The 20,904-nt window shown below is 38.4% G+C and overlaps 1 protein-coding gene across 12 annotated transcripts in view; it reads left to right on the top strand.

Annotated features, from left to right (window-relative positions):
• MAP3K13 (mitogen-activated protein kinase kinase kinase 13) overlaps nucleotides 1-20,904 on the top strand; it is a 170,420-nt gene that overhangs the window by 118,631 nt on the left and 30,885 nt on the right. For 11 of the 12 annotated variants that reach the window (XM_078453153.2, XM_078453154.2, XM_078453150.2 and 8 more), the window contains 4 exons: nucleotides 4,577-5,136; nucleotides 12,464-12,647; nucleotides 17,518-17,709; nucleotides 20,698-20,856. In XM_078453153.2, coding sequence (XP_078309279.1) covers nucleotides 4,662-5,136; nucleotides 12,464-12,647; nucleotides 17,518-17,709; nucleotides 20,698-20,856 — 1,010 coding nt within the window. In that variant the 5' untranslated portion in view covers nucleotides 4,577-4,661. Of the gene's footprint in view, nucleotides 1-4,576; nucleotides 5,137-12,463; nucleotides 12,648-17,517; nucleotides 17,710-20,697; nucleotides 20,857-20,904 lie in introns of those variants that run through there. The other variant, XM_078453162.2, reaches the window with a different exon arrangement.

Raw genomic sequence — 20,904 nt, 5'->3', positions numbered from 1 at the left:
GCCTTGAGGTTCCCCTTGCTTGTGCCCCCTCCCAGAGCACTGCTGAGTTGCCAGTAGCTGGATGGCCTGTCGCGGCTCTGTTGACTGGTACAGTCATCCCTCTAGGTGGATACTTGTGCTTTCTTGAGAGTGTCTTTAGTGCATCTAAAATAACAGTGAGAATTACTATTGTTTTTGTCATCAATGATCATGATACCACAGCTATTTGTATCTCTCTGTCTGAATAAACAAACAACCAGACTAGGGAAAGACTGTAGGATGAGGAAGGAGAATTCATTTCCAGCTCTGCCACTGATTAGCTGTTGCATTGAGCAGGTCAGCAATATCATAGGAATTTGAATTTGAACATATGAATGTTATTCTCATAGGTAAAGCAAGTCGTTTGGACCATATTCCTTGCTAGACATTCCTTGATAAATGTCAAACCAAGGGGCACCTGGGTGGTCCAGTAGTTTACGTGCCTGACTCTTGGTTTCTACTCAGGTCATGATCTCACGGTTGGTGTGTTTGAGCCCTGCATCAGGCTCTGCATTGACAGCATGGACCCTGCCTGGACTCTCTCTCCCTCTCTCTTTGCCCCTGCCCTGATGTGCTCTCTCTCTCTCTCTCAAAATAAATAAACTTCAAAAAAAAAAAAAAATCAAACCAAGTTGATGAGCATGCTGAAGTTCTCTTCCTTAGACTCATTCCCAGTGCCAGGGGGGACTAGTCTGCTTCATGTGCACCCTTAACCTCTTAGAAGTAGGAAAAGGTTACAAAACAAACATATTTTTCTAACTTTTAGTGCATGAACTCATTACAATGTGGTGTCATTAGGGAGAAACTCAGAATACAAACTGACAAAAATGGAAATTCACCAGGAATTAACATAAAGTTCTATAGTCTGATTCAAAGAACAAATTGCACAAATAGGTGTTTGGCTGAAATTCACATATTCATTTGGGTATTTGCATTACCCTGAAGTCTGATGTGAGCCAAAAGCACGATGTACACCCTGTGCTGTATAGCATAACCATGAGTCCCAACTGGGAAAGGTAGACTGGAAGTAACTGCTGAGGCAGTGGCCAGGGCAGATAGTATCGAGTCAGCAGTCTTAAAAGACCTCAATCAGAGCAAGGTAAGAGAGGGCAAAGTCAAGAGAGCTCAAGGTTGTGGCAAGAAATCAGCAGGAAAACAAAACGAAGGGATCAGTAATGTGAAAGCTGAGAGATCAGCACAAAAGGAATGGGGTGGGGAGGATAGGGTGACAGGAATGAGGGTCAATTCTGCAAACAGCTATTGCTGTAACAGAGGGCTTCAGCTTTTCTTTTTATTACTTTTCCCCCCAACCTTATAGTCCCAGGCAGCTTCCTAGCTCCCAAATTTCTCCATTCCCTAGAATTTAAGTCCACCTCTAAGCTAACCTCATCCAACCCAACCTCATCTCTCTGATTTATTTAAAGGAAAAATCATCTGCATCATTTTATGAACTTTCAGAACCCATATATGAAGGAAAGGCATTACCTTAACTGCTCCCCAACATTAGCTGGCTATTCCATTATTTCTGAGTTACCAAACTTCTCACACATGCCCAGGTGGTTTCTGCTTGCCTCTGCTAATTCCCTTAGCCAACCTGACTTCCTTTCTTCTATGGATCTCAAATCATCCTCTTTTCAAAGATTCATCTCAAGTCCTACCTCTTTTTTTTATTTTTTTTAACATTTATTTATTTTTTAGAGAGAGAGAGCATGAGCACACAAACAGGGGAAAGGCAGAGAGAGAGAGACAGGAATCGAAGAGGGCTCTTTGCTGAGAGCAGAAAGCCCAATGTGGGGCTCAAACTTGCAAACCATGAGATCATGACCTGAGCCAAAGTTGGACACCCAACTTTGACTTCCTGGAATGTCAGGTCTCACTTTTACTTGGTTTACCCTCCAACCCAAACAGCATTTCCTCTATGACATCTCTAGACATATTTGATGTTTATTTTCCTGAGCCCTCATGGCACCTTGTTCATGTCTGTGTACTACATATCTAACCATATGGCTTTTCTCATCATTTGGTCTTTCCCTCTAGATTTTAAGTTCCTATAGAGTAGAAACATATGTATCATTCATTAATGCCTACCACATTGTATAGCATGTGATAGGAGCTCAATACATGTTTAAATGAATGAATGAGACTTCAAAGGATATGGTATTTTCATTGGTTCATTCACACAAGCTCCTCATAGGCAATGAAAACAAGGCTTAAAATTTGGGTCTCAGAGGGGTGCCTGGGTGGCTAAGTCGGCTAAGTGTCCGACTCTTGATTTCAGCCTAGGTCATGATCTCAGAGTTTGTGGGATCAAGCCCTGCATCAGGCTCTGCGCTGACAGTTGGGAGCCTGCTTGAGATTCTCTTTCTCCCCCTCTCTTTGCCCCTCCCCCCTAATGAATAAATAAAAAAACTTTAAAAATTTTGGGTCTCCGTAATGCAGATGAGAAATTAATAAAATAGGGATAATTTCTTTTTATCCACAAACCTTAATATAGGATACTATTGAGTCCCCATCACCTTCAGCATAAAATCCAAGTCTTTTAGCCTAGCATACAAAGCTCCTTATAACATAGACCCTGACTTTCTCTCCATTCTTATCTTTCTATGTATACATATAACCTGCATTCCATCCACTTCGATTTCTCATATACTCCATAGTCTTTCATGCCTCCATGCCCTCGTTCATACTTTCCCCACACCTGTGGCACCCTCTCCGTCTTCTCTCACTCACCCCTCTCCTGCATGCCTGATGAGGTTCTATACTTCCAACACTGATCAATAGTTACCACCTTTGGGTAGCTAGCTCCGAAAGTATCCCTCCCTATTCTGTGCCCCTAGAGCACGTGGTTGATTCATTATAAGCACTATGCTGTCAGTCATTGTTGGTCTGTTTCTTGCTTCCTCTGTAAAGTGAGATTATCTTCATACCCTGACTTCTAATGTATTCTAGATGTTTAATACAGAGTGAAGGAAGAAAGGAATAACTATTATATAGGGATTTGTAAAGAAAGTAAATTTCTGATAATAGACATACATTGAATAAATTTAAGATTGAATTTGCATGATCTGGACAATCTGGAGCAATCCCATGTCTTTCTTTTCAGAGGTTGGGTTTCCCTGGAAAATTGGTGCTAATGGACATATCAAAAGCAATTAATAAGTTTAAAGCACTGGGGCTTAGTCTGTGCCCCAGAATTGGTTTAGTACAGTAAAAACAAATTTTATATCTTAGGAATTTATCTTGTCACATACAGAAGACATTTATCTAAATGACTTAATGAATACTTTAGAAAGCAAAACAATGCCCCAATAGATAAAACACTAAAGAAATTAGGGAAAAAATGAGCAGGATATAGTTTTTAATAAAAGTGTGTGTATCAAGATATTTAATTTCTGTTTGGGAAGGGAAACTTTTTTTTCTGATTATAAACCTAATATATATGTCTTAGTCTGTTTAGGCTGCTATAACAAAAATACCATAGACCAGGTGGCTCAAAGAACAAATATGTATTTCTCACAGTTCTAGAGGCTAGGAAATCCAAGATCAAGCCACTGGCATATTCTATATGTCTGGTAAGGGCCTCCTTCCTGGTTCAGAGACAGCTGTTTTCTCACTGTGTCCTCACATGGCAGAAGAGGAAATACTGGGAGCTCTCCAGTATTTTTTTTTTTTTTTTTTTTTTTTTTTTGAGCAAGAGAGAATGAGGAGAGAGAGAGAATTTTAAGCAGGCTCAATCCCACAACCCTGAGATCATGACCTGAGCTGAAATCAAGAGTCAGACAGTCAACCAACTGAGCCACCCAGATGCCTCACTCCGGGATCTCTGTTATAAGGGCACTAATCCTCTGAGGGCTCCACCTTTCTGACCTAATCACATCCCAAAGACCTCACTTCCAAATACTATCACATTGGGAATTGGGTTTCAACATACGGATTTTGGAGGAGGGGGACACAAACATTCACTTTATAGCAACACGTTAATGTAGAATGCTTGGAATATTTTGAGAAACACAACGACATAAGCCTCTCCCAAATCTAACCACCTAGAATTAACAAAAGTTAGTAGTTAACAATAGTTAATTCTTGGAGTGTATTCTTCCAGTCTTTTTTCTTACACACACACAAATATGTGTTTATGTGTCTTTTCAAATAAAAGTTGGGGGATGGTTTAAACAGATCATGGGGATTGAGTGCACTTGTGATGAGCACCAGGCGATGTATGGAAGTGTTGCATCACCATATTATATCACCTGAAACTACTATTATGCTGTATGTTAACTAACTGGAATTTAAATACGAATTTTTAAAAAATGTAAGGGTTTATGTTATACATATTGTTCTCACCTGTTTTTTATATTAACATGTCTTGAACGTTTTCTCAGGTTAGTTAATACTCTTCTACAGCATGATTTTTAATTGCTGCACAGTATTCCATCATGTGGATGTATTTATTTAACCAATCCCCATTGTTTCAATATTCTTGTTATTAAAAACAGAAGTGTAGTAGTGTGGGTGATGAAAGGAAGGGTGAACTCATGTCCTCCTCCTGTTTTCCCAGGTTTTGGAGCCCCCTCTTGCATCAGAACTCTGTCCTCCTAATCCTCTGAGTGTCATCTCAGGATCCTGGGCACACTCATGGCACGATGGCCAACCCTCAGGAGCACCTGAGCTGCTCCTCTTCCCCACACTTACCCTTGAGTGAAAACAGAACCTTCAATGGACTACAAGATGAGCTCACACCTACGGGGAGCCACCCTTCACCCAAGCTTCTTAAGGACCCGCAGGAAAAGGGGGGAGTACACGCAGAGCTAACCGAGAACATGAACAGCCCCATCACCACAACAGTGTTGACGAGTGTGAGCGAAGATTCCAGGGACCAGTTTGAGAACAGCGTTCTTCAGCTAAGGGAACAAGATGAATCGGAAATGGCCGTGTCTCAGGGGAACAGCAACACCACGGACAGAGAGAGCACAAGTGGAACCGAAGACATCAAGATTCAGTTCAGCAGGTCGGGTAGCGGCAGTGGTGGGTTTCTGGAAGGACTATTTGGATGCTTGAGGCCTGTATGGAATATCATTGGCAAGGCATATTCCACTGATTACAAATTGCAGCAGCAAGGTAAGTTAGAGTGTGGATTTGGGAAACATTTCCTGTATAAACATACCACCACCATTCACTGGACAACCTTTGATTTAAAAAACTGGTGCCAATCAAAAAGAATGAAATCTTGCCATTTGCAAGTATGTAGATGGAATTACAGGTTATTATGCTAAGCAAAATTAGTCAGTCAGAGAAAGACAAATATCATACGACTTCACTCATGAGGACTTTAAGATACAAAACAGATGAACATAAGGGAAGGGAAGCAAAAATAATATAAAAACAGAGAGGAAGACAAAACATAAGAGACTCTTAAATATAGAGAACAAACAGAGGGTTACTGGAGGGGTTGTGGGAAGGGGGATGGGCCAAATGGGTAAGGGACATTAAGGAATCTACTCCTGAAATCATTGTTTCACTATATGCTAGCTAACTTTGATATAAATTAAAAAGAAAACTAGTATCAGATGAATACCCCATACCAATCTCCTATAAACCTTCTGACTGGAACAGATTCACATTTGGTTGGTCTTTTTTTTGAAGCCCATCTTTTGCAGCTGTCCAGTCAAGTGGTGTCAAGTTAGGTACATAAAGACAATCCACAGCGTTATGAGGAAGAAGATGTTAGAGCTCCTGTTCCTCCTATCATCATTTTAAATTTCTATTTTCATGCGTGTTTTCATATATATTTGGTATTTGAATAAAGCTGTACAGATACATAATTTATAAATAAATCACATAGTGAATGCATGTTTAAAAATTTTTTGTTGAGGGGTTACCTGGGTGGCTCAGTCGGATAAGCGTCCCACTCGTGATCTCAACTCAGGTCTTGATCTCAGGGTCGTGAGTTCTAGCACCACGTTGGGTTCCACGCTGGGCATGAAGCCTATGGAAACTTTTTTATTGAAAATTTATTCAGTCAAAAATTCTGATGGCCACTGGGTTGATTCTAAGCCAGACAGAAGCCACATGGTTCTGTGCCTGAAAATTGCTGCCCTATCGTAGGTTGTAGTAAAAAGGAATCATTTTCTTTTTTTTTAAATTATTTTTTTTAAATGTTTATTTTTGATAGAACACAAGGGGGGGAGGAGAAGAGAGAGACGGAGACACAGAATCTGAAGCAGGTTCCAGGCTCTGAGCTGTCAACACAGATCCTGACGCAGGGCTCGAACCCACAGAACAGACTGTGAGATCATGACTTGAGCTGAAGTCAGTCGCCCAACTGACTGAGCCACCCAGGCTCCCCAAAAGGAATCATTTTCTTACAGCCAGGTCACAGAAAGCTCACATTGTGAGGAAAGAACAAGTATCTAACCAATCTTGAGAAGCATTATTATGTCTAGATCTCACAGCTTTTGGAAAAGTAAATTAACTCTCATCATTGTGTAATTTACATATTCATATATACCGATTCAAGCATTATGCATCTGAAGAGAACACATGGCCCTAGTGTTCTTTATAACTCCATTTATATTCTTTAAAAGAATTTTTTTCTTCCTTGTATCAAAAGTAATATATGTAGAAAGATTGGTAACTTACAGGTAAGTTTCCCCCAAAAAGTAAAACTATTTATCTGTGATCCCTAGTTTCCACTATTAATGTTTTTGGTATATATATTAGTCTTATTGTGTGTGTGTTTGTGTGCTTTAATAGATACAGAGTTAAACTAGTTACGCTTTTTCACTTCACATTGTGAACATTTCCCATATCATGAAACATACTTCCTCAGCATTTTTAATGCTTGCATTATATTAAATTGCATGAATGTGCTAAGATTTATTTAAGCAATCCTCAATCGCTTGGCAGTTTGCTGTTTTTAGTGATCATAAGCTACACTGCAATGAACATCTGTTTATTATTTAATTTTCACACATATCTTTGATTATGTCTGTGATTATTTTTATCATGTCTTTGGTTTCCTTAGGATAAGTTCTTAGAAGAGGGAGTGGTTGGGTTAAGAGGGTTTGTGGCTTTTTAAGGCTTTTGATAGGTATCTTGGTAGCCTCATGTAAATGATTTGGTTAACAGTTCTCTCATCAAGACATTTTGGAAAGGACCGGAAATATAGATCAGAAATGAGACTGTTTTATTTATTTTATAACTGCATGTTGGACTCTGTGACTCTCTTAAAAATATGTTCATCTCTTTCAGTCGAGACTGTTGCTGGCTTTTCCACAACAGCCAGTTGACATCAGTCACCACTTGTCTCATTTTTCTTTTCTCATTTTCTCATATTTCTGAAATACCTTCTCTTAACCAATACCAGCCTCTCCTTCTATACCCCTTTCCCATAAGTGTATTGGGATTTGTTGGCAAATCTGTCGATCCCAGGTGTGCTTTCCAGGATTTGTCAATCACAATATCCATTCCTGCTCCATGCAGTAATTCTTTGTCAGTCCCCAGGATGTGTCTGTCTGCCTCTCTCTCTCTGTCTTTCATACATCCTCCCATCCCATTCACCCTGCACATTCCACCTTTCTTTCCCCCGCTATGGTCTTAAGCCTTCAAGGAAGTTAAAAAGCTGTCCCTTGTCACACAAACTTTAGGGGTTTCTATGTTAAACAGTATTAATATTTTAAAACTTGGGAATAAAGATAAACACAAAGAAGAAAATAAAAATCACTTGTCATCCCACAACCCAGAGATAACCGCCCTCAATTTATTACTACTTTAAAAGTTCCTTCTTCTCTACTTAGACATAAAACCTACTAATATCTGCTTATGTGATGAACTGCATTTGGTTTTTAGGGTCTTAACTTGTCCAGTCTAATAATTATTTTGGTGGTAATTTGGAGGTCTCAGGACCCAAATGTAGGTTCAGGCTCATAAAGAGGAGCAACGGATACATCTTATGTGTCTGTCAACAGGAGCTTTACAAACTTTTGAATTATCCTGTAAACTTGTATTTAATTGTCTTCCAATTGATTATGTGACTTTCAGAAAGGCTTATTTCAAGAGTAAATAAGAAACCGGCCTGGTCAGCTTAAGCTTACAAGGCAGATTATAGCTGCCTAACTCCTCAGCAGATGACAGGATACCCCACTGCAGGCTGGTGTTACTGTGGGCCGTGAAAGAGATTCACTAGCCAGAAACTAGGTGTAGTTTTTTTCCTTGTCAGCTCTGGGATCAGGGAGCTAATCTTTAATCCTGGATTACAGTCAACCAGAGGATAGCCCACAGAACAGATGTGTCTCTGCATTTGGTATACTTACAAGGAAATTTCACTTGATTTTTCAAAAATTTTAATGACATCTTCATCTCTCATTTAGTATTTGGTAGTGAAGTCCAAGTAAGGTAGCATGTGTAATTGAAATCTTTTACTGCCAAATAGTTCCCAGTCTTATAGCAAGTATTGTCATAGTGAAGTCTGAACACAAACTAAGGAGAACTTATGCCTTAAAGTGGGGGGGCATGTGGTTACGGATCACAGTGGATATTGGAATTAAAATAGTAGTCATAGTGATGAATCATAAGATAAAAGCTGGGGAATAGTACCAATGAACAGATATAAAAGCAGTAGAAAGTCTGGGACTAATCCTGAACCGAACACAGCCAGGTTGGTCGCTCATCAACTGTCGGGAGCCTCCAATTTTGCACATCCTCATTATTAACATTCTTTTTTCTATCATTTTCCTATTCGTTGGCTGCCAACTAGATATTGACAGGGACATTGGGATGGGACAAGAGGATTAAACCACATCAATCACTTTTACTTCTGATACTTCTGTCCAGTAAACAGACTGATGGGAAGGTGGTTGAAGTATATGAAGGTTCCTGAATTTCCAGTGTGGTCCCCTCTATTTTTCTATGGATAATTGAGAATTGGCTAAACATAGCTGAATAACACAGGCATGAGCTACTGTTAGCACAGGAAAATTTTATCCTTTAGTATTGAATCATCAACCTTTTTGGTATTTGAGTGTCAAATGTATTTATCATTTGTATTTTAATTTATTTCTCATTTTATAAAAATAATAAATAATAGGAATTATTTATTTAAAAATATACTAGGGGTGCCTGGGTGGCTCAGTCGGTGAAGCGTCCAACTTCAGCTCAGGTCATGATTTTGCAGTTTGTGGGTTCAAGCCCTGCATCGGGCTCTGTGTTGACAGCTTGGAGCCTGGGCCTGCCTCGGATTTTGTTTCTCCCTCTCTCTCTGCCCCTCCCCAACTCATGCTCTGTCTCTCTCTCTCTCTCAAGAATAAATAAAAACATTAAAAATAAGAATATAATAAATCATAGGGGTGCCTAGCTGGCTCAGTCGGTAGAGCATGCAACTCTTCATCTAGGGGTCATGAGTTTGAGCCCCACGTTGGGCATAGAGATTGCTTAAAAACATATATACACTAAAAATATAATAAATTATAATATAAACAGTATAAAATGATATGAAAAGAAAGAATTATTTAACAAATTGGTTTGGAATCATTAAATAACAATATGAAAAAAATGAACTTGCCTTGGTCCTCACTCCATACACCAAAATAAACTCCAGATGGATATAAAGGTTAAACTTAAAATAAAATCAACTATAGATCACTCTTAGAAGATTGATTGGGCAGTAGAAGAAATTTCAAGGGAAATGACATGCATCTATGAAAATATTTCATTCAAAAAATAGTAAAATACAAAGAAAAAGTCTTTTTAAAAATATTCTTTTCATATGTATCGAAGAAATAGAAAACTCCCTCCAGTTTAGAGAACTGTAAGACCGCAACAGATAAATGCACAACAGATAAAAATGACCATTCATGCACAGCAGATGTGAGTGTTAAACGGATGTGGAGAAAATATTCTATATGACTGGCAATCAAAGTAGTGCGAACTTATAAAACACTACTTTACACCTAAATAAATTAGAACCAAAAAGACTATTGACAATATTCATTGCTAGCAAAGTTAAAGTAAAAGGAACACACTCATACATTAATACTGTCAGCAAAAACTAGCGAAATCCTGTTGAATGGCAGTTTTGAATGGTATACGAAGAGCCAGGAATCTATACTCTTTAACCTAAGGACTGATTTCGAGGAAATAATATAAAGAAAGAAAAAAGTATCCAATTTAAATCAGCAAACAAAAAGATGGAAAAAGAAAAGGTAAAAGGGTACAGTAAGCAACTATTAAAGCCTATAATAAAACCTGTAAATACATGGGAAATACACAATACATGAAAAAAGTGGAAAAGGTTATATGTCACATACAACTTTTACACAGCTATATACATACAAGCAAAGACCAGAAGGTTAGATGAAAACTGAATACAGAATGGGATTGCAGATAAAATACTTTCTTTTGTTGTTTTTTCTAATATTTTCTAGTGTTTCTAGCATTTAACAGTAAATAAAAATTGAGTAAATAGGGGGAAAAACACCCAAAGATATCTAATTTTAGTAGTTATTATATTAAAAATTAGGATAACTTGGGCATTTATGAAGTTTCTCAGAAAAATATTGCCCCGTATGTTCTTGTCCCAGAATCCAGTAAGAGTACTTTATTGAGCCCTGAATGGCCAAAATGAAACTGTGTTTAGTTCTTCACTGGACACCTAACCACTAAACCCCTCTGACAGTATGCCATCGATATCTGGGTCCTGTGTGTGCTGCACAGATAAGCCCTTGGGGATGGAAGTGAGACCGTGTGAGACACTTAACTCCTGTCAGTCATTCGAAGCCAGCAAGATACTCGAAGCAGTCAAGGCTTTAAGTTACTCTTTCCCTTCACATCTTACTTGGTATCATTTGTTTGTGTGGTGACTTCATAATTGTGAGCTATTTCTGTTTTAGAGAAATTTGTTTTTAGATAACATCCATCTAACTTCAATAGAGCAGAAACCTTTAATCTGCTCATAGCAGAAAAATGGGTTAAATACCTATGCTATCAACCACCCTCCCTTTTATTTGTTGAGCTCTATGTAATCATATGGAAGGTCATGTTTTGACCGCTGTAATGAGAAGCCACATCTTATTAAGAATTTACAGAATTTCTTTTCTCTTAAGGTTGAGAAAGTTAGAGAAGAAGGAAATACATTTCCCTTCTAGGTACTGATGACTTCTTTCTGCTGCTTCATCACCATAGTAGATGTGAGTTGATTTGCTTTCAAGACCAGAATATCTTCAAAGCTGACTCAACACTACCTCGTTCAGTGTTCTGCCAACAGTGACCTTTTAGTGATTGGTGATCTAATGAAAATCTCCCATAACCTTTGACATTGTCATCATCCTCTCCTCACTCCATGGGACTTCGGGTACTTTGATGTTTATTTCTTAGCAGTGTAGTGACAATGCACTGATAAAAAGTGGGGCAAGGAGAAGCATCAATGGATCATATTCTTCTTTTTAAGTTCCATGAGATTAAAGCACATATTGATTGAATTTTTGAAGTGCCTTATTTAAAATAGCATTTTATTCACTATAAAAGTATTACAGGCTCGTGGTAAAAAAAAACGAATACAGAAAAGGATAAAGAACATAATATGAATCATCAATAATGTTGCCACTTAGAAATGACCCCTGTTACTTTTTTGGTGCAAAAAAATCGAAATCTAAGAAAGAGAGAAGCTTGAAAATAGTGCATCTATATGAGTAAATCTATCATGGCTAATGACCCTCTTAGTTACTTAATGAGAGGCAATGTGGTACAGTGGAAAAAGCACTGTCCCTGGAATCAGCCAATTTTTGAGTTCTGGGCCAAGTTCTGCCACTTACCAGCTCTATGACCTTGGGTAAGTTCTTAATCTCCTTGTCTCTGTTTTCTCATCTACAAATAACCATAATAAGGCCAGATTTATAAGATTGTTGAAAGAATAGGCACATGAGATGTAAAGCTCTATACTACACTAGTACTCAATAAAAGGTAAATATTAATATAAATATTATGCATAATTAGGTCCTTGGGAGAGTATCATTGAAAATTCATTCAGCAAGGATTAATTGAACATCTGCCTCGAAATTCAAAGAGGAATAAAACAACACGTACCACGGGTGATGGAGTAGGGATAGTGGTATAGAGACAAAATAAGTGGATCGAACATGGAAGCTTGAAGTGAGGTGGGGCCATGGGAATATCAAAATATGTTTCGTTTGGAGGAGAGTCTATTGGAGATCTCTGATCTGCATGATTCCATTGGTTAAAAACTGATACAAACTAATATGTGAGAACATCTGATCTGTAGTACCAAGACCTGTAGAAAGGTTATATCTTTTGGTGAGTTACCAGGTAGGAGTCAAAGTGCAGAGATCACTCTGGGTGATGCTGAAGTTGGTACCTCCGGAGCGGCCTTGTAGAATGGTCCCTGAGCAAATTCTGAGATCCCTCTAAGTTTGTTTCTCGCTTGTGTGCCTAGATACTTGGGAAGTGCCATTTGAGGAGATCTCAGAGCTGCAGTGGCTGGGTAGTGGAGCCCAAGGAGCTGTCTTCTTGGGCAAGTTCCGAGCGGAGGAGGTGGCCATCAAGAAAGTGAGAGAACAGAATGAGACGGATATCAAGCATTTGAGGAAGTTGAAGCACCCTAACATCATCGCTTTCAAGTAGGTCAAGGCTTTTTTTAAAAAAGAAATAGAGAGATTTTCTTTGCCCCAGTATCTACATATGAGTTCCTGCTTGGAAAGACATATTAAGAATACTCTATAGACTTAATACTGCGCTAGGTGTTTGGGGAGGATACCAAAGAACGATTCAATGAAAGTCATGGGTTTAAGGATTTTACAATCTAGCAGCTCTTTTTGCCAGAGTACACCCTTCTCAGAAAGGATGTACATGGGACGGAGAGAGAGAAGGTGGATTTTTGCGAAGCAGTCAGATCTGATGAATCAACCCCATTTATTAGTGGGATGACAGAAGTCACTTCAAGATAACCTGTACATCTTAAAATTCACTTAAGAAAACAAAGTTAATGTCTGAAGTGATCACAGAACAATTGGTCCCTGTGCAACAGACAGGTATTTTTTTTATTAGTTTCTATTAGCCTCCCTTATTAAATATTAACTTGTAATAACAGGCACCTTCGGAGTATTTCTCCTTGCCTCAAGTTTTGCTAGATCCCTTTTCAAGCATAGTAAGTTGTATGCTATGCTCATTCCAGAAAGTAGTCATTTCCAAGAGTGTATGAATATATCTTTCTAGTTCAGACTGTTATTTTCATAATATTAGCAGGAACCACTAGTAAAAAGGGGAGGCACAAAGGTAAATTTGCTGAATTCCCCAAATTTAGCAGTACTGAACTCTAAATATGTGTAATCTCTTCTGCCAGTACCTTTCTCTTGAGTTCCCTGTCTTGCCAACCTCCAAATTCTGCCCTAGCCTTCAACAAATGAATGGTGAGTGACTTTACAGGAAGGACGATGAAGAATAGGAAAGCTAGCCTTTAGGTAGAAGGAAAGTTTAGAAACTAGAGATTCTTGGTATATTTTATATGTGTGTGTGTGTGTGTGTGTGTGTAAAATATATATATTTTATGTATGTATGTATACATACATATATATATGTATTTCAATCCTGGAAAATAGTATGACTGATGAGGCTACAGCTAAAAGTGGAATAATATACAAATTCCCCTTCCCTAAACTAGGAGGAACTTTTCCCAGCCCCCAAGAGGGATCCTTTCTTGATAAAACTTTCATTATAAAGGTAAACAGGTCATGTGATGATATTTCAATGGAATCACAGCCCTCAACTAAGGAATAGAAATCTTGGGTACCAGTTTTGTAGAATGCGTTTAAGTGAGTATTGATGTTGAGTTTTGATTCCCAAACAAGACCCCTTTATGGAAAGGGAAAGAGGTGTGAAAAGAAGAGAAGCATTCAGCTGGGATACTAACTGAAATGCTTGGATTTATTTCCTTGTGGAAGGCACATCAATACAGTGGACATGGGAGAGAGCTTCAGTTGTTGTAATGATTCGATCTTTTGTTGTCCTATTAGGGCAGGAGGATATGAGATGAAAATGAAATACTATAGAGACGAATTATAATCTTTCCAAAGATGATAAATTTCAAAAGACAATTGAAGGATTATTTGTAGACAGACTGTCAGAGACTCACTTCTTTCCTTCATTTTCCTTCCCTGAGAAAATCATCACTTCTAGTATGCTACATTCTAAGTGGAAGGCAGGGCCTTTCATTTAACTTCCATTTAACTAAACTTTTAAGCTTAGATTACTAGGATACTGAGTTTGAGACACAGAATATTCTATAGATTAGCATGGCTTTTTGGCGTCCTGAAGTGAGCTGGGCTGTAGGTCCCAGGTATGAAGGCTTTCTAGCAAGATGTCCTGAGTAACTAAAGGTAGAAATGTGTCCTACTTTTAGTATTGGGTGTGAGAAGCTTTATTTTTCCTTCCTTTCTTTTGCTTTTTCCTTTTTCCTCACAACCTTTTCCCCACCTCACTCCTCTGACCCTCCTACCTACATTTGCAGTTTTCAGCATTTTGGGCAAGTATTGCCATGCCAGTACCCCATTATATAGGCCAAAGATGCTTGAATAGTCTTTACCTCTACATGGAAAACAATAGTGAGACTGTGTCCCTGGCCCATTACACCACACTCTTGAGGCATTGTGCAGTGTTATGTTCGCAGCCATCTGTGCCATGTGTTGCTTGGCCAATGAATCATTCAGGACCGTCTGGAAGATATGAAGGCATGATTAGATTTCAGTATGTCTCTCTGGATACTGATTGCTGTGCCTACAGCTTCCTTTGAAGTTAAGAACTGTATACAGAAGGGGAAGTGAAAGCGAAGAATTATGTATTTTTTCCCCAGTTTTTTGAAAGCAATCTTTGAAAAAACCCAACCTGACTGTTCCTAATGGCATCGGGTGCCAAAGGGAAGAAAAGGTAGCAATTAGAAGTGATTATAGAGCTGCTATTTATAGCTACTAAGACGCCTTGTCATAGTACAGGGTTGATGGAATGATTGCTTCTCATTCATTAGTCAAGAAACATGAAAAGTACATAACATATCACTGTTACCCTTTCTGTCTGTTTGTGTGACAGGTTAAAACATACTTGAATAGGCTGCTGAGTGGCTTCAGACAAATATTTATTTTGATATCCTTGAGCACGTTACATTGTTCCTGCCTATTCATTGTTTTTCTGTAGTGAAAATTAAATTGCCTGCTTATGGTTGTGGTATATTTGTACTCCACTGAGGTCTCCTAAAAAGTAACAGGAACTTGAAAAAAATTTTCATTAGAAATGAGGGTGGGAATTCTGGGTAGCTTAGAAAATGATAAGAGAGTAATAGAAACAGCTTTGTGGCATTTGACAGGCATATGAAGGCAGGGGAAATGAAGAGTAATTACTCTTCTTCATGACCTGCCTTTGTTATAAGACTTTCACATGATCACAAGCCATGGCCTCTAAATCTTCTCATCATCATATCATTGCATACGATAATTTTTCTTCTCTTTTCTCATCTTCAGAACAAAAGTGTGACGTAGGGCTGATATGACTATTACCACTTTTCTAAGGGAGCATTAATATAGGAATCCCCAATATGCTTATGTATACAGAAGTTAAAAAGCAAAAAAAGGGAGGCAGTTGTAACATGGTGAGTGGAAAGAGCATGGGCTTTGAAGTTAGACTGGATTTGAATCCCAGCCCTGTCACAGGTCTATGATCTAGGGCAAGTCACTTTCCCTCTCTGAGCCTTACCTGTAAAAATGGAAGGTCATATTTATTGTGCAATGGTTTGGGGAAGATTAAATAAGACAAATAAACATGGAAATATTCTGGACAAATAAAAGATGTTCTTCCATGTTAGTTCCTTTCTTCCTACCCCTTGCATCTGCACGTGTCTCTGCGAAGGATTTTATCAGCAGAGAAAGTTAAGTTGAAGCTAAGAAATATTTGCAAAAATGGGGCACCTGGGTGGCTCAGTCAGTTAAACTTCCAGTTCTTGGTTTGGGCTCAGGTCATGATCTCATGGTTTGTGAGATTAAGCCCCGCATCGGGCTCTGTGCTGACAGTGCAGAGCCTGCTTGGGATTCTCTATTTCCCTCTCTCTCTGCCCCTTCCCCACTGTGCTGTCTCTGTCTCTCTCAAAATAAATAAATAAACTTAAAAACATATATTTGCAGAAAGAAAGAAAGAAAGAAAGAAAGAAAGAAAGAAAGAAAGAAAAAGAAAAAAATATTTGCAAAGTTAGGTGGCTGGGTGGCTCCATCAGTTAAGCATCTGACCCTCGATTTCAGCTCAGGTCATGATCTTACAGTTGTTAGATCAAGCCCAGGTTGGGCTCCATGCTGGGCGTCGAGCCTACTTGAGATTCTCTCTTTCTCCATCTGCCTCTCCCCTACCCCACTTGCTCACTCTCTCTCTCTCTCTCTCTCTCTCTCTCTCTCAAAAAAATAAAAAATTTGCAAAGGACTTGCTGTGAACTTCTAGGCCTCATGGTAGAAAGAAAAGAATCCAAAGAATCCAAGACCTTCCCTTCAAGGAGCCTATAGTCTGTATGGGGAGAGGAAAATTGCATATAAAAAACTAATGGCTCCTGTGTAGCATAGGAATTTATAGAAGAGAAAGATCTTCTTGGACTGGAATAATCAGAAAAGGCTTTGTGGAAGATGTAGGAATTGATGGAAGCACAGACCACATAGATATGTGATACATTGTATAGTATTGTTTTTATTCTAGGGGCACCTGGGTGGCTCAGTCAAAGGTCCAACTCTTGACTTTGGCTCAGGTTATGATCTCATGGTTTGTGGGATCCAGCCCCACATCGGGCTCTACACAAACAGCACAGAGTCTATTTGGGATTCTCTCTCTCCCTCTCTCACTGTGTATCCCCTCTTGCTCTCTCTCTCAAATATAAATAAATAAACATTAAAAAATATTTTTAAATATTTTTAAAACAGAAATGTTTTTCAAAGACTATATAATACAGAAAATTAACTCTTTTTGGGGTCCTCAGTCTAGTTATCTTAAATTTGGCAAATTCAAAATTCAATTATTAATAGTAAAAATAGCAATGTTTTATTTGAATTCTCCCTATACACTATATATAAAACCCTCTATTTAATTTTAACAGGAAGATATTTAAATTATTCTTAAAGATCTAAAACAACATAATCCTTGGCCTACATATGTCTCAGGAAAGGTGCTCTTTGTTCCAGAATGGAATGGACCCACAGAAAAGCACCAGATACAGCACAAAACAGAGATAATCTGGAGTGAATCAAATTAATGAAAATTGTCTATGCGCATAACAGGGAAGCCTGTAGACCAGAGGGGTTTTAATGGTAATTGATGAATCGGGAAAGATTATGCCTTTTAAAAATTATATAGGTAAAGAACTGGGTCTTAATTAGTACATTTATTAAATATTCTTAAAATATAAATACGGATATATGTATGTTTGTATGTATGTGTGTATTTATAAACGTGCTTGTGTTTTCTTGAAAGGGGTGTTTGTACTCAGGCCCCATGTTACTGCATCATCATGGAATACTGTGCCCACGGACAACTCTATGAGGTTTTGCGAGCTGGCAGGAAGATCACACCCCGATTGCTAGTGGACTGGTCTACAGGAATTGCAAGTGGAATGAATTATTTGCACCTCCATAAAATTATTCACCGTGATCTCAAATCACCTAAGTGAGTTTTTCATCCGTTTTGTTGTATTGCTTTAAAATAAGGAATTTTATCGAGCATAGTTGAAGTTTTCAGGCATCATACTTTCAGTTCAGTTTAAATCAGCATGGAGGGTACCCTATTTGCATATTTTCTGGATTATTGTTGACCAGTTGACTTACCTAAATGGCAGATAGCTCTAGGCACCTGACACTAGTTTTCTCCTTTTGGTTGCATTTTGATTGTGCAACTGTGAAACAAGATTCTTTATTAACTGAAGTATTCACTTTCCATTATCTCAGATAATTAATGCCAAATGTTTCCATCTAATGGCTTGCTTTGTCGTTTTCCTAGTGTTTTCCCCAAAGACCCAAGTTTTAGAAACCAAGTTTCAAAGATGTATACAACAGGATAAAAACAGATAAATAAGAGACTGAGGCAAAGAGAAAATACGAGCATTAGAACTAAAGCTTGCTCACAACATGTATGCCACAGGATTCCGTACAGTTGTTAGAGGTGGACTATGGATTTGGCTTTGACCTTCGTAGAATCTAAGCAAAGAAGGAAATACATAGTTTCAAGGTTCATGGTATCCATAAGATAATATAAACTGGCTATTTAAGAGAAACAGGTTGTTTCTAGTAATTTCTGTTCTTTGGCCATCACTAACCACTTTAAGAGGAGTGTTAATTCAGTTCCCGCAAACTGCATGAAAGGAAGAAAGGAACTGATAAAATGATAGATTTCATTGTAGCTCCTATACTTAAACATTATTTTTATTATTTCTCATCACATTTTTGGTTTAGAGAAGGAGAGAGGAATTAATCTCTTTTCAAAATTAGCACTTTCATAGTCTACAGTATTTTTTTCAATATCTGTAATCACATCTGCTTTGATCTTAGCAAAAATTGTGTGGGGCAGCTGCAACAAGTATAATTATTCTTATTTTATATTAGAAAAGCCTGAAGTCATGGAGCTAGGACTTGAACCCAGAACTTTTAGACCAAAAAGTCTAAATTCTACCTCATCATGTGAAAGTGAAGGATTCAGTGAATCCTCTCGATGGAAGACACCAATCAATCCTCGATTATAAACTTCAAAGCAGCTCTAATTTGTCACCATGATTCTCATTGGTGCTTATCATAGTCACTAGCTCCCTGAACAACCTTCTCCTGCTTTACTTGCAAATGAACTCTATTTCATTGCATATGTTCACATTCTTACACAACCTGTTGCTTTTGTCATCCACTACATACACATAAGGGACACAAAATACTGCCCAAGGCCTCTTTGAATGGTCTCCTTAACCACCTTGTTCTCCTGGAGAATTCACTTTAGAGGAAGAGGTCAGGAAATTTTAGAATATATAAAGTCACATGCTACTTTCTTTAACTCCTCTCATTTAGAGATTAGAGTAATAAGTCACCCAATGAGCCTTTCCCTCCATTATCAGTATTCCCCTGAACTTCCAGCAGCCTTGGCCTCTTTGCATTCCAGGCTAACTTTGAGAAGACAAAGATCAGTCTGGCTTGTAGTAAAGAGAGATTCCATGACCTGCCATTAAATCTTAGGCTGTGTGACCCCAGCTTTGTCTCAGAGAAGACCTGACAAAAGTTCCAACCTCATGTGCTCTTTAGTCTGTCCCCATGTCCATTCCCTCTTCTTATGCCAAGAAATCCCATAGTGAGCAGCACAAAAGAGACAGAAGAGGAAGCGTCTAGTATTTTTCTTTCTAGGGGCTTATCGCCTTTTCTGACTTTCATGGTATATGATACCATCAGTTCTGCAGTTATGCCAGATACCCCATAATATTTAAATCCTTATGCATTTTCACCAAGACTAACACCATTAAATCAAAGTGTGCAAATTATGTAAATTTTACATATCAGGTGCAAAGTCAGGTGTAGGATGTGGATGAAGGTATTCTAAAGCAGTTGTAAATCTGGTAAATAGAAAGCCATGTGACACTGATGGAGAGGGGGGCAAATGTGACGTCCCTGGTTCAGACAAGGGAGGAGATAGAGAAGTTTCCTGTTTTCTAGCCACCTCAATTCTGATACTCTGAATATCAAGCCTTCTTATTATTAAAAATAGGTCTCTATATCATTAAGCCTCTGAAACCCTAACTCATGAATATTCTAAAGTTATAAACAGGTTATTTCAAGTGAATTCAGTCTGGTGTGTAAGGATATTACTATTTTGGATTCAACTGGTACCAGATTGTATTCATCTGCTAAACGAGCAATTTTCCCCAGGTAACATTTCAGATAAATACCGTGAAAAGGAGAACACGACTTGTGTGGAATCTGCTTAAGCCTAAATGTGTCCCAGCTTTTCCTTATTAGCTTTTAGTGTCATGGTTCCATGCATGATTTTAGTTGGCCGTTATTTAAACAATGTTTTAAAAGAAGTGTTTTTCTTAGTGATTTGTCTGAGACTGGCAAGGATGGAAACTGATATCTATAGAGGAGGGGTGTTTTATATATCTAATCTCATTTAATTCAAATGAAAATTCCATGAAGGCCATTATTATAGGCCCATAGTTCCGTATCCAAAACTCTTAGAGTCAGAGGATATCAGATAGCATTACCTCACACCCCCAGCAAAGTCTAGGACAACACTCTCTAATGAGCCACAGATAAATAAAATGAGTTTGCTTGATATAGATGAGAAAATATTTATATACTATTTTCAGAGTTTTCTGCATGTTTGAATTCTGGAGAACATACTGTGACCCAAATTGTCCCCATCTTACAAATGAGAAAACCAGCTTCGGAGAATTAGGTAGCAGAGGTCACACAGCCAGTAAGTGGTGGAGGCAGGCTCAAACCAGGTAGAAAAAGCTCACTATGCTGTGCTGCCTCACATGTTTGAGTGATGCTGATGCCCCAGTAATATTGGAACTCACAAGCTGAATTCCACAAGTAGGAGGCAGCAAACTAAGTTGCCAATTACAGTCATGGTGTTTATTAGTACTAATGATCTGGATGTTCTCTCTATTTCTTTTTAAAGTGTTTTGGTGACTCACACAGATGCAGTAAAAATTTCAGATTTTGGTACATCTAAGGAACTCAGTGACAAAAGTACCAAGATGTCCTTTGCTGGCACAGTCGCGTGGATGGCACCAGAGGTGATACGCAATGAACCTGTCTCTGAAAAAGTCGATATATGGTGAGTGGTGCCATCTGTCCCAACTAGAAAGCCTCTCCCACTTCACCC

This window comes from Panthera onca, chromosome C2, assembly GCF_046562875.1.
Source record: "Panthera onca isolate mPanOnc1 chromosome C2, mPanOnc1 haplotype 2, whole genome shotgun sequence".
NCBI classification, from domain to species: domain Eukaryota; kingdom Metazoa; phylum Chordata; class Mammalia; order Carnivora; family Felidae; genus Panthera; species Panthera onca.
The sequence above is the reverse complement of the archived record's forward strand: the minus strand, read 5'-3'. Positions and strand labels throughout refer to the sequence as shown.